Here is a 12,400-nt window from a genome sequence, read left to right as displayed (position 1 = left end):
AATGTCCTACCCAGAGAACCACTGAGCTACAAAGCTTTTTCTATTGGTAGATGAGATGGATAATTCATTTTCAAGAAAGAAGCAAAAGTGGTCACAAAAATCTCCCACCTTAACTTAGCAGAAAATTATTCTGCACAGAAAAACAGGAGATTTTTGTGGGGGAGTTTTTTTTTTTTTTTTTACAAGTAAGATCAAACTTAAATCCAAATAAACCAAATTCATATCTACAATCACGGAAGAAAAATTTGTACACTGGCAAACGGGAAGGCTGTTAATGAGTGTCATTTGTTAAAAGTGTTTGAAAGGAGATTAGGAGCAGAGTCAAGATGAGTTTAAAACATGAACATTACAGTAACAGACTGTAGTAATCTCTGAAAAAACACCGTGGGAAAGAAACCAGTCTGAAATCAAGTAGGCTTATATAAATGTAAAAACAAAACCTGACCCTTCCTACTAAAAATTTAAAGTATATTATAAATAAATAGCATGGTGAAAGTATGTGATGAATGTTAGCCACCATTACCATTCCTGAACATGGACAGAGGAAGGCAAGGCACGGGTGTATCTCAGAGGAAACACCAGTTGCTGGCTTGGGCAGTGGTCTGAGCTGACAGTGACCAGGGCAGCTATATTGCTTTAAACAAATAGGATGGATCAACAAGGGAGGTCACCAGATGCTGGGTGATGAGTCGATTCCGCTTGTCATATATATTATAAACTGGAGCAGACCTCCTATCTCAAACAATACTGCAGATCCAGTGCAGGCAATGATACCATCTGCAGCAGCTTCTGCATACTGCGGTGATTGGATTTCCACAAGGAAAAGATATGGGGACATTCACTTCACAATCATTCACGACCTTAGAGTGTGAATAGTGTTGCCAGGTACTAGGGACTGACAGTGAACAGAGTGACTTGTATTTCCAAGGAGCTCAAACATTACCTGACACTATGGTGAGAAACAGCAACAGTAAAGTAAAATCAGGCGACATGAAGTAAGCACCTGTAAGCATCATAGCAATCCAACCCTATTACCACTATTTTTTGTATAAATCCAACCCTCACACTATTAATTATAAGGTACAATTAACTTAACTGCCCTGATTCCTAGATGTGTCACCTGCTAGATGGACACAGCAATATTTTACTTACATGGCAGTATAAACATTAAATAGGAATGAACATATGGGAATTATAGTATAGCCTGAACATTTGGATGGCCCGCAAATTCACAGCCTGAAACATAATCCCAAAAGTGATGGCTTTAGGAGGTGGGGCCTTGGGACGGGCCTGGGTCAACAGGAAGGGGATCACTGTGAGTGAGTGGACCTGGGAGGCCTTCTGATATGTGAGAGCACAGCAAGAAGGCACTGCCCAGGAACAAGGGAGTGCCCCCCCTCCCCCCCGAGACACTAAGCTGCCAGAATCTTGATGTCAGACTTGCCCAACTCCAGAATGGATCAGTTAAACTTATTAGTACACTTGAGAATTCCTGTCATTCTGTCACGGACTCTAAAAAGACTGACAGTCTACTTCAGCTTCTTGCCTCTACTCCTGAACAGAGTGGAGGGTGGTTAGGGAAGGGCATCCCTCAAGCACACTGCATGTGGCCAGCTTCTCTACCAGTATCACTGTACACTCTGCTAACTTCTACTCCAGTTCTCTGACTGGTTGACAAAGGAGAATGTGAGGATGGGAAGGCAAATTTTAGGCAAAATGTATCGGCTTATTCCAGTTCACCAACTTCTTTAGGCTCAACTTTCAATTTGTGAACATGGAGATAATACTCTCTACCTTGGAGGCTTGCAAAAATTAAATAAGAAAAAAGCATGAAAATGCCCAGGGGATGAATATTACTTAGTGCCTTCACTCTTGAGCTGTCTCACTCCTGTGACTCACACTTGTTAAAGGACAAAGTCCCTCTGTAGTCTGACTTGGACATCTGCATCACATGGAAGCCCTGCCTTGGCCCCACCTATCATCTACACTACTACCCCACCACTGAACTTATTTCTTTGCAAACGTCATCATTTTTAGCATTTTTCTTTTAAGAAAATACAATTCCCTTTATTAGTAAAATTTGGATTTTCCCAGATGACTCTGCTCATCTTCAAATGTTCTCAACTCAAAACGGGTTGTTGCTCAGGCGCCTCCCGTGTCATAAGGGGAGGTAGCACAAAGGACTTTTTCCTGGTTCCTGTTTATTTCCAGACCTACAACCTCTATTGAATGTTGGGTTTTTTGTTTTTTTGTTCAGAGCTAAAATCATCTCTGATACTCCCTCCTCTTCACTCCATTTGCTGACTTTAGTTCAATCCTCTTCCTTCTTCATGGCTCCCATCTTTGTCTACTGACAGTCACCCTTAATACTCTGGTCTCTCTAATCATTCTCATTCTCATTCTCAATTCTAAGTCTGCTACCAGTTAAACGAGGTTTTGATGGAGATCAGTAAACAATCTGACACAATCAAATGGCAATATATTTCATATGACTTAAAAGTCAAAATGTTAAAGGATTCTTTTAAATCACCTATTTATCCTCCCATCTCTACAGTTTTATCCCAGTTCTCCTCAACAATTAATCAATTACAGTTTTCTTGTTTCCTGTCTGTTTTGCAGTATTTACTTATACACATAGTGCGTGTATATCCCACTTTCCCCTTTCGTCTCAAAGGCAGCACAGTGCAAACACTGATCAGTGCTTTTCTGACCTGTGCTCTGTGTTAGAGATCCATGCACATCAGTACAGAGACTCATTCATTCTTTGTCTCCTCTTTCTCCTATTTTTAAATAGTAACTGACAGTGTTTAATGTCATCCGCCTACTCCCTTGTTGGACACTAGTGCCATTTACCAACTTTTACTATGACATGAAGTGTTGCAATGAGCCCTATATATTGCCCACTTGTTTTTCCTCATATAGCATATCCCAGTTAGGACTGCAGGGTGGTGACTATGAGAGGTGAAGCTACTGCACCACTTTCTAGGGGACCCACCATTTGTACAAGCCCTAGGTGGGAGGTATGATTCCAAGCTTGAACAAAACTATACATTGTCACTTGTATACTTGTATTAATACTAACTACAGACACAGCTCATATGAAATTCTCCTCTCATTCTTATTTACTTCTCCCTACCTACTAACTCTCAAGTCTGGTATTCTCTTCTCTGTGACCACGAGACATCTTACAATATTTTTCAGACTCTTGGGTTTTGTGTTCTTTTTCCTTAGCCTAATCTCCGTGGACAGTCTTTCTTCTGCATTCCTGGGGGGTTCTTTAATTCCCTGCTTTCTGGTGCTCACTGTGTTGTTACCTCCCAGGTGTTCGACATCAAATCATCTGTCCCCTATACGGAAAACTCCTTAAGGAAATGAACAAACAAAAAACAACCTCCAAAAAACACAAGCCCCACAACAATACAAGCTGGGCCTAGTGGCCAGGCCTGTTATCCCAACCAGCCAGGACGCCTGCAGGCTGGGGGTTCTACCTGGGCTACACAGTGAGTTTAGGCTAGCCTGGGAAACTTACTGGGACCTTGTCACCAAATTAAAAACTACAATGACTCTGTTCAGTGGTATGGCACTTGCTAGTATATTCAAAGCACCACAGTTAATCTCCCCACCCCAAAAATCAATTAAAACAAACATGTTGTTCTGCCATGACTTTAAGACATTAAAATTCATATGACTTGTGTTTCCTTCCCCGGCAGCAGGCCTCTCTTATTCACAGTAGACATTCCTCTCCTTCCTCCGGAGATGCTTCATTCGAGGTTCTTGATCCTTCACATGACCTCTGCTTTTTATCACATTCAGAAAGCCATCAGGAACCGTCTTCCATCATTGGAAACAGTTTACAACTCAATAGCATAGAGACCATAACTGTGAGCTGACAATATTGTACACATACCCGCAGGACAGTGTGGGAGCTCTTCTTTAGGAATGCTGGTCATTCTTTGGAAATCATCATGACAAGCATTGCAGAAATGTGTTGTTCCAAAACAGAAAAAGACAGCCACTGAACAGCAGTAGCGACACTTGTATTCCAGGAAGTCAGTCCCATGTTTGGGACACATCTATGACCAAAGATGAGAAACACAAGATTATAGTGAGCCATTTCAACTACAACTACAGTAGTTGAATACATGTATAGTAGACTTAATAAGTACATAGCTTATTAATTATTATTTTGAGAGCATATGTAGATCCAAAAGCTGACTGAAAAACAATGGTATAGGTTAAAAAAAATTAATGAGTAAATATGTGGCCCAAAATACTGATTAAAGCCTTAAATTCAAGTTTAATCTCCCACACAATCTATCTGACTAATGAGAAAACTACTTTCCTCACGAGTGAGCTAGCAAGTTGCACAGTGGTATTTTACTACCTCCCAATCTCATAGGTCTACTGTGAAAGTTGCATTAAAGATGGGAAAGCCTGAAAGTTTTAGGGCAGGTTTATGACATAAGTAAATTTATTTCCTTGTTTAATATAGTGATCACTTCATGGAAGACAACTATAAAATGAAAACAGTAAAAAATAATATACACGAACATTTGAAAAATCATGCACGATCCTGATACATACTGGAATACACTATGTGCAAGGGTAGAGTGAGGCATGGGGAATTGGCCTGATTTTAAAGACAGATTTTTGACTAAGAAAATATTTATTTTTATTATGTTTAATTCTTTGTAGATGCGTGCATGTCTACATGTGCATTTGTGAATATGAGTACAGGCGCCCTTGGAGGCTAGGGGTGTCGATATCTCAGAGCTGGCATTAATGAAGATGTGAACTGCCTGACGAGGGTGCTAAGAACCAAACTTAGGTCCTCTGCAAGAGCAGCAAGTGCTCTTAACTGCCGAGCTATTTCTCCAGGCCCAACTTTGACTTTTGATAGTGTCTAATAAAATGTTCTGCATACCTGAGCCCTAGACACATCAGAACAGGCACCACAGATGAGCTCTCTGGGGTCATAATCGTCTCCTTGTCCAGCTTCAGCATCACAGCGAGCTTCACCACCGAAATACGCCTACGGAAAAACCATGTTCACATAAAGCTCAAGCACAGAGACACAATGTGGCTGCAGTGGACGTCCGATCAAGACTTGTCTGTTAGCCACTCCCTCACAATGCCACGCAAACACATGTATACTGATAACTGCAGGAGAATCAGGGTCAGAAAGAAAGCTAGCTTACTCATTCATTCTTTTGTTTTGTTTTTTCCAGACAGGCTTTCTTTGTGCAGCCCTGACTGTACTAAAACTTGCTCTATACAACAGGTTGGCCTGACTCAGAGAGATCTGCTTGTCTCTCACTCTCTAGTTCTCTGGTGCTGGGATTAAGGGCATGTGCTACCATGTCTGTTTTTTTTTGTTTTTTTTTTTTTTTTTATTCCAATTTGGAATGCAGACACATTTTCAGAAGGAGGGAGCCTAAAAAATTGTGCTGTTAAAGGAAAATGATGAGAGAATATACATATTCCAAACAAATATATGGAATAAGTTATAAAGTAAATACAAATGATGTTTTTTCAGGGCAAAGTCTGGAGTTTTTCTCAGTTTGAAATCTTAAACAATGTATTTCTTTCTAGTGCTGGCAAAGTCTAGAGTGTTTCTCAGTTTGAAATCTTAAACAACGCATTTCTTTCTAGTGCTTAAAACACGCTTATCAATTCCTAAGTTACAGTAAGAAATAAGAAAGTGTGCCTGACATAAATTAGGACAGAATTAAACTTCTAAGCTTAATAAGAAAGCAAAAAGTCAATTTAAATATCTTCTGATCATATAATTTTGAAATGAATAGAAAATTTAATGAATTCTATTCAGAATACTATTCATACTTATAAATCATAATTATATTCAGAATCTTAACAATATCCAATATGAAAACTAGAATGAATGAAATTGGCATGATGGCCAATTTATTTTTACTTGTTTTGGGTACAAAATAAATGAGGCCAAGAAATTGGGACAATTTACATGTACATTATGTCTATAGTCAAAAAGCTAGATCCAACTGAAAACAAATAAGGTGAGTCAATATAAATCTATTATCTGTCCTAGAAAAACAGGTCAAAAAGACAGGCTCCATTGATGCAGAGCTTACAAATGGCCATTTGTCAGCGAAATCTGGCTTTTCTAGTATGTCGTTTATCCCAGGCCAATTTGCTTATTCCAGCTGCTTCACTTGGCTTGGCTTCTTAAACTTGAGATTGCTACCCCAGTGGTAGCACACACATTCATTTATGATGTCTGCACAGTGATCACACATAAAGGACATTTTATTATTTGTAATAATACAGCTCTAACAAATATATACCCTTTGTCTTTCCTTTTTTTTTTTTTTTTTTTTTTTTTTGGTTTTTCGAGACAGGGTTTCTCTGTGGTTTTGGAGCCTGTCCTGGAACTAGCTCTTGTAGACCAGGCTGGTCTCGAACTCACATATCCATCTATATATTCATCTGCCTATCAATCATTTATTTAGCCTCCCATTCATTATTTTCATTTTCTTTATTACAGTGAAGGCCTCCCTATCATTCTTTCACTCATTTATTCATTCTCTAATTAATCTAGTATTCATAGTATTACTAGGCATCAAGTACTGGATATAGAGAAATGAAAACAATACATTTTTTGTCTTTATAGAGCTTATAAAATGGGGCATAGAGACAAGTAAACCAACAAAAAATAGTGTATGTTAAGTGTTACAATGGATGTATGCAAGACAAGAGAATTGTAGGCAGAGGTGATGATGCTGGGAAGTGTGAGCACATTACAGAGGAGGAGAAACCAGAGCTGAATCCTGAAGTAGTCAGATGGAGTGCAACTGTGTATTTAGTATGGTAGAAGTAAAATGTCCAGCAGGGGTAGAGAAGAACATTCCAGAAATAGAAGCCAACTGTGCACTAGCACAGGGACCACTGGTGGTGGAGCAGTCATGGCTGAGTTTGGGAGAACGTGTGTTATTCAGTGTATTATTGGAGGTGAGACTGCAGCGGTAGACAGTGCTACAAGATTAGAAAAGAAGAATGGCCCAGAAAGAGCTGAGTTTAGAGACACTAATCTACTAGCAGCACCATATAGAAGGAATGGAGTTTACGGATGGCACAGAAAAACTCAAGAAGATACTACAGTTACAAAAGAAGACAGACTTGCGCAAGATAATAACAGAAAACAAGGACTCAGAAGTCCGTGGGTAGAATCAGAGGACGGAGTATACACTGGGGAGTGAAGGTTGAAGTATGTTATATCAGATGCCAACACTGAAGAATCTGTGAGAAATTCAAATGTCTGGTAAATAAACCTCAAAGAATTTGGGATGTCCTAATGGTGTAAGGGGCAGGAAAAGTCATGAATGTACCAGAGATCACCCAAAATAAGGAGATACAGTCTAATAAGTAGGAAAGCTGGTAAAAGAGAGATCCACTGAACAGCAAGAGAGAGGTTTATTTGACAATCAGTTGTACAGGCAAAAGCAGATTAGTCACAGTGAGAAGTATCCTTTGTATGGAAATACTATAAACTTTAGAAAAAGTTTGTTAGGTAAAAAGGATTTCCCTCTCCCCAGTTAACTAAATTACTCGAATTTGAAATACTGCAACAAATATTCTAATTTTTAGTCTCTAGCTCTAAGGTTTAAGAATAATTGTATGTCACTATATAATTTAACTTAATTATATGGGCAATCTCCAGTGCTTGGCTCTTCAGGATACTTTGTAGCATACCTTTCTGCATTTGTAGCAAACATAGTATGCATATCGATTCATGGCATAGCCAGCTGGATCATTGTAAAACCTGACACCAGGAGTCGTGATTGCTTCACTCTTATGTAGACCTTCATACTCCAATCTCATTAAGGCTTTTCTTCTGACATCTTCATAGAGTTCTTTTATTGGATCAAGCAGGTCTTTTAATACTATGTGATTAATTTTGTTCTGAAATACAAATAATATTTTTAGCAGAAGCATTTATGGAACAGTTCAATAGACATTTAGTGTATACTCAAGTACCAACCATTGTGCCATGATTAAAAATAATTCTGAAAAGTACTTTTAAAAGTTCTATTTTGCTAAGAGCAAGGAAAATGGGAGAATCAGAGCTCTGCCTAAAAATTTCCATTTTTTGGCTTTGTATTTCCTGATTGAAAGATATCTCCCTTAGTCTTAGCTGTTCTGAGAAAAAAGGGTGTCTTGCTGCCACAGATGTGACTCATGACCTCATGTGTGGGTTTTAAGTGTGTCCTGGCTCCCTGGAGATGGGGTAGAGTGTCAGGTCAGAGATGACTAATTTTTTCTATACCATCTTCTCTGCCTTTTCCAGACTCCTGAATATGATTGTGTTCTGCAGCGCCATGAGAAGGAAGAAAACGATATTGTAATTTTGGATTATCTCCTAGTCCAACTAAGTGACGATTAGGCTAAGATTCTTTCATACTAAGCCCATTACAACAGCCTGTACTTAACAAAACAAGATAAACAGAGAAGACACTGTTACATTCTTTAATAGAGATGTTTTATTAATCATTCTTAGGTTGCCTAAGCAATTCCCTACTTAACTGCTTTATAGAAAAGTGTTGTAATGCCAGGGAAATGTTCTTATTTTAACTAGTTCTAAGAGCATCTGTTCTAAAGGTACTAAATGCCAATAATTCACTTTTTAATAGCACATCTCAAGTCTTGCAAGCACCAGAGGGTCCTTTTCCTGTTAGTCACTGACAACCATGTCACATGATGTAACGCTCAGTAGGTCTGAACAGTGATGTATTCACCAATAATACACAATGATGCTTAAAGTAACATTTCTCCTGCCATATATTCTATATTATATAATAATATTATATTGTATTATATTATATCATATTATATTATATTAAATTTAGGCAGCTTTTATCTGACAATTCGATGACAATAACTGCCACCTCCCTAAGGCCTAAATGATAAGAAAACAATTTACACTGACATATATCTCTAGTAACCCATAACTACTCTAGAGAGATCTTATATTTTTATTTCAGGTTCTACTTGGATGCAGACAGTAAATAATAGAGCCTGAGGGGACAGAAAACAGGAACAGGAAAAACACCTGGTAGCTATCTGAGATGAAAGCAAATATGAGAAGCAATAAAACATAAGTGAGTGCGTTCAGGTTACTTCCACACCTTGCAAATGGGACATGATATGAATCCAAATGTTATCCTTGGACCAAGCCATCTGTTTTCCAAAACTCGCCGACAGCACTGTAAGTGGAATACGTGACTGCAGTCCAGCTTCAAGAAAGAACCAGAAGGACGTAAGCAAATGCAGTTATGACAACACTCAAGTAACAGGGAGACTCTCCAATGTGGGAGAGCTGTGCGAAGGCGGCAGAGAAAAACCAAGCACTTTAGTACCGAGATCTTAGGACTTTACGGGGAACTATTGACTAGGATTTCAACTTATAATTTTTAATAATGCATTAATTCCACTAATGTAAGAACTACATAGGTAAAGTAGGTTAGGTCAGGGAAATGTGAAACTATCAAATAGCTATCATATAGATGAAAGAAACTACTCATTTAATGAGTTAAAATTTTGTTGAGAATATTATCTAAGAATTAATTATAGAAATCGAATATATACATAAAAGTCAAAAGTTAAAGCTCTTATTTAGCAAATACAGTGCTAACTTCTATTATGTACTGAATTACATATCACTAAATACAGACTAGGTACATACTAATATGAGCTTAGCTATTTGAAACTCCAGTCATTTTTCCTTTCATATCATTTCATACACAGACTCACAAAAATCATCAAGTAATAGGTGGACCCGCAGACGGAAGCAGAACATGGCATAACAGAATGTCTTCTCAACATATATTAATGAATATATATTTATAGGACACTTTCCCCTGACAAACCCAAAGAAAGTTCTGATAATCTTTATATTTCAGAAACATGTTTCTACATCCTCCTGCTGAAATCCAGGCCCATTTAAAAGCTGAGACAACCTGAATGGCTGGGGCTGCAGAGAGCGCCTCAGTGAAGCAGATCATGCACATGTCGTCGGCGTCTTGCTTGAGAGTGGTCGCGCTTTTATCACAGCCATGCAGACAGGGCAGACAGTGCTCTTCGTTTTTAACACCTCCGCACGGATGTCCACAAGGATGAGTCTTACTACAGGCTATCTTAGCATATTCCTAGTGGAGATGAATTGCAATGGCTTTACAACAAATACAAAGGGCATGCACTACTTTACACGAAATACCTATTAGAAAAATATTCTGTGCTTTGAGTATAAACTAGGATTAACAGAGTTTTTACTTTTAATATAATTAAAGGATTTGATTTCACATAAAAGGCACTGATCGCCGGGCGGTGGTGGCGCACGCCTTTAATCCCAGCACTCGGGAGGCAGAGGTAGGCGGATCTCTGTGAGTTCGAGGCCAGCCTGGTCTACAAGAGCTAGTTCCAGGACAGGAACCAAAAAGCTACGGAGAAACCTGTCTCGAAAATCCAAAAAAAAAAAAAAAAAAAAAAAAAAAAAAAAGGCACTAATCAAAAGTGAACTACGACTTTATGATTTGATGTCATATACACAGGCATGAACCATAAAGTTCTGATATAAAAATCTCCTAGTCACGAGCTTCTTTTGCCAAAAAAAGGGGTTGAAAAGCCAAAACAACAAAATCACACCTTACTTATCTCTTACAATCTGAATTACCATCCAATCCAGAGCACATTTATTCAGGATTCATATTATTCAGGATATTTACTCAGATATTACAAGTTTGCTTTAGGCAAATAAATTAGCAAGAAACTCTGGTCAGATATATAATAACTTCTTATGTGTGTATATACGTGTGCCCACTGTCTGTGCATGTGTGTGTATCTGCTGTCTGTGTATGTGTGTATGTGGGTGAGCCCAATGTCTAAGCATGTGTGTATGTATGTGTGTGTGTCCGCTGTCTGTGCATGTGTGTATGTGCATGTTTCTGCTGTCTGTGCATGTATGTGTATGTACCTGTTGTCTGTATATATGTGTATATGTCTGCTGTCTGTGCATGTGTGTGTGTGCCCATTGTTTGTGTATATATGTATGTGTTTGTGTCTGCTGTCTCTCTCTGTGTGTGCCTGTTTTCTGTATATATGTGCATATGTGTGTGCCTGCTGTCTGTGCATGTGTGTATGTGTGTGTGTGTCTGCTGTCTGTGCATGTGTGTGCCCGCTGTCTGTGCATGTGTGTTGGGTGTGTGTGTTTGTCCATGGAGGCCTATGCTGGGAATCAAGCCTGGGTTCTCTGCAAGAGCAACCACCGAGCCATCTCTTCTGCCCCATGTGGCTAGATACTTTAACTGGTTCCAGAACAAAATTAAATACTTATGCTAGAGATGAATAAGCAACACAAAAGGTCACCTTTGGGCTGGAACAAAGAGAAACTGCACTGAGGCAGAATTCCAACTCCTAATTACAATAAGTGAAGATGCTTTGTGAGACCATAGGCTCTTTCTTTCTAGGATGACATAACCTCTAACTAATACCTACCTGGCAGTCTGCGTCAGAACAAACACTGCCCACAGCAGATAACTCTGTTCCACTCCTGGACCCACAGAAGCGGCAAGCTTCTGAACTACTTGTGGTGGGTTTGCCTAGGTTCAAGCAGAAAAACAAAATCTTCCATGGAGGCATGCTATTTATAATACAATATAGCTAATTTTGAAATAGCAAACTAGATTTCTTTCAATAACTAAAGGCTGTAAGCCACGTTAAATATAAATAATCACCAAAGAGCTAAGAAACTAAAGATATATCTGAAACAAAATAAACTTGGAGAGGTTTTCAATAGAAACTTGACCCTTTTTAGCAGAAGAAACACACTATATAACTACTCAAAGTTAGTAGACTGAGAAGATCTGGGAAGCCCTTACTCAAAATATACAACACTAGATAAAGATTTTAGTAAAAACTCAAAGTACATAGAATAAAGGGTCAATTTTTGGTATTTTATATAACAAAATTATAAGACAGTATAAAATATGATTAGATTATAATTCTGGAAAATATAAAAGAAATCTACCCATGATCTTCTTTTTGGGTCTGGGTTACCTCACTCAGGATAGTATTTTCTATTTCCATCCATTTGCATGCAAAATTCGAGAAGTCATTGTTTTTTAGCACAGAGTAGTACTCTAATGTGTATATATTCCACACTTTCTTCATCCATTCTTCCATTGAAGGACATCTAGGTTGCTTCCAGGTTCTGGCTATTACAAATAATGCTGCTATGAACATAGTTGAACAAATGCTTTTGTCATATGATAGGGCATCTCTTGGGTATATTCCCAAGAGTGGTATTGCTGGGTCCAGGGGTAGGTTGATCCCAATTTTTCTGAGAAACCACCACACTGATTTCCAAAGTGGT

At 38.6% G+C, this 12,400-nt stretch overlaps 1 protein-coding gene across 13 annotated transcripts in view; it reads right to left on the bottom strand.

Annotated features, from left to right (window-relative positions):
- Mycbp2 (MYC binding protein 2) overlaps nt 1-12,400 on the bottom strand; it is a 237,284-nt gene that overhangs the window by 1,020 nt on the left and 223,864 nt on the right. For all 13 annotated transcript variants that reach the window (XM_057786001.1, XM_057786003.1, XM_057786002.1 and 10 more), the window contains 6 exons: nt 11,524-11,627; nt 9,990-10,178; nt 9,159-9,266; nt 7,726-7,935; nt 4,925-5,032; nt 3,908-4,073 (listed from right to left, as the gene is read on the bottom strand). In XM_057786001.1, coding sequence (XP_057641984.1) covers nt 3,908-4,073; nt 4,925-5,032; nt 7,726-7,935; nt 9,159-9,266; nt 9,990-10,178; nt 11,524-11,627 — 885 coding nt within the window. The remainder of the gene's footprint in view (nt 1-3,907; nt 4,074-4,924; nt 5,033-7,725; nt 7,936-9,158; nt 9,267-9,989; nt 10,179-11,523; nt 11,628-12,400) is intronic.

Source organism: Chionomys nivalis, chromosome 12 (assembly GCF_950005125.1).
Source record: "Chionomys nivalis chromosome 12, mChiNiv1.1, whole genome shotgun sequence".
Classification (NCBI taxonomy): domain Eukaryota; kingdom Metazoa; phylum Chordata; class Mammalia; order Rodentia; family Cricetidae; genus Chionomys; species Chionomys nivalis.
The sequence above is the reverse complement of the archived record's forward strand: the minus strand, read 5'-3'. Positions and strand labels throughout refer to the sequence as shown.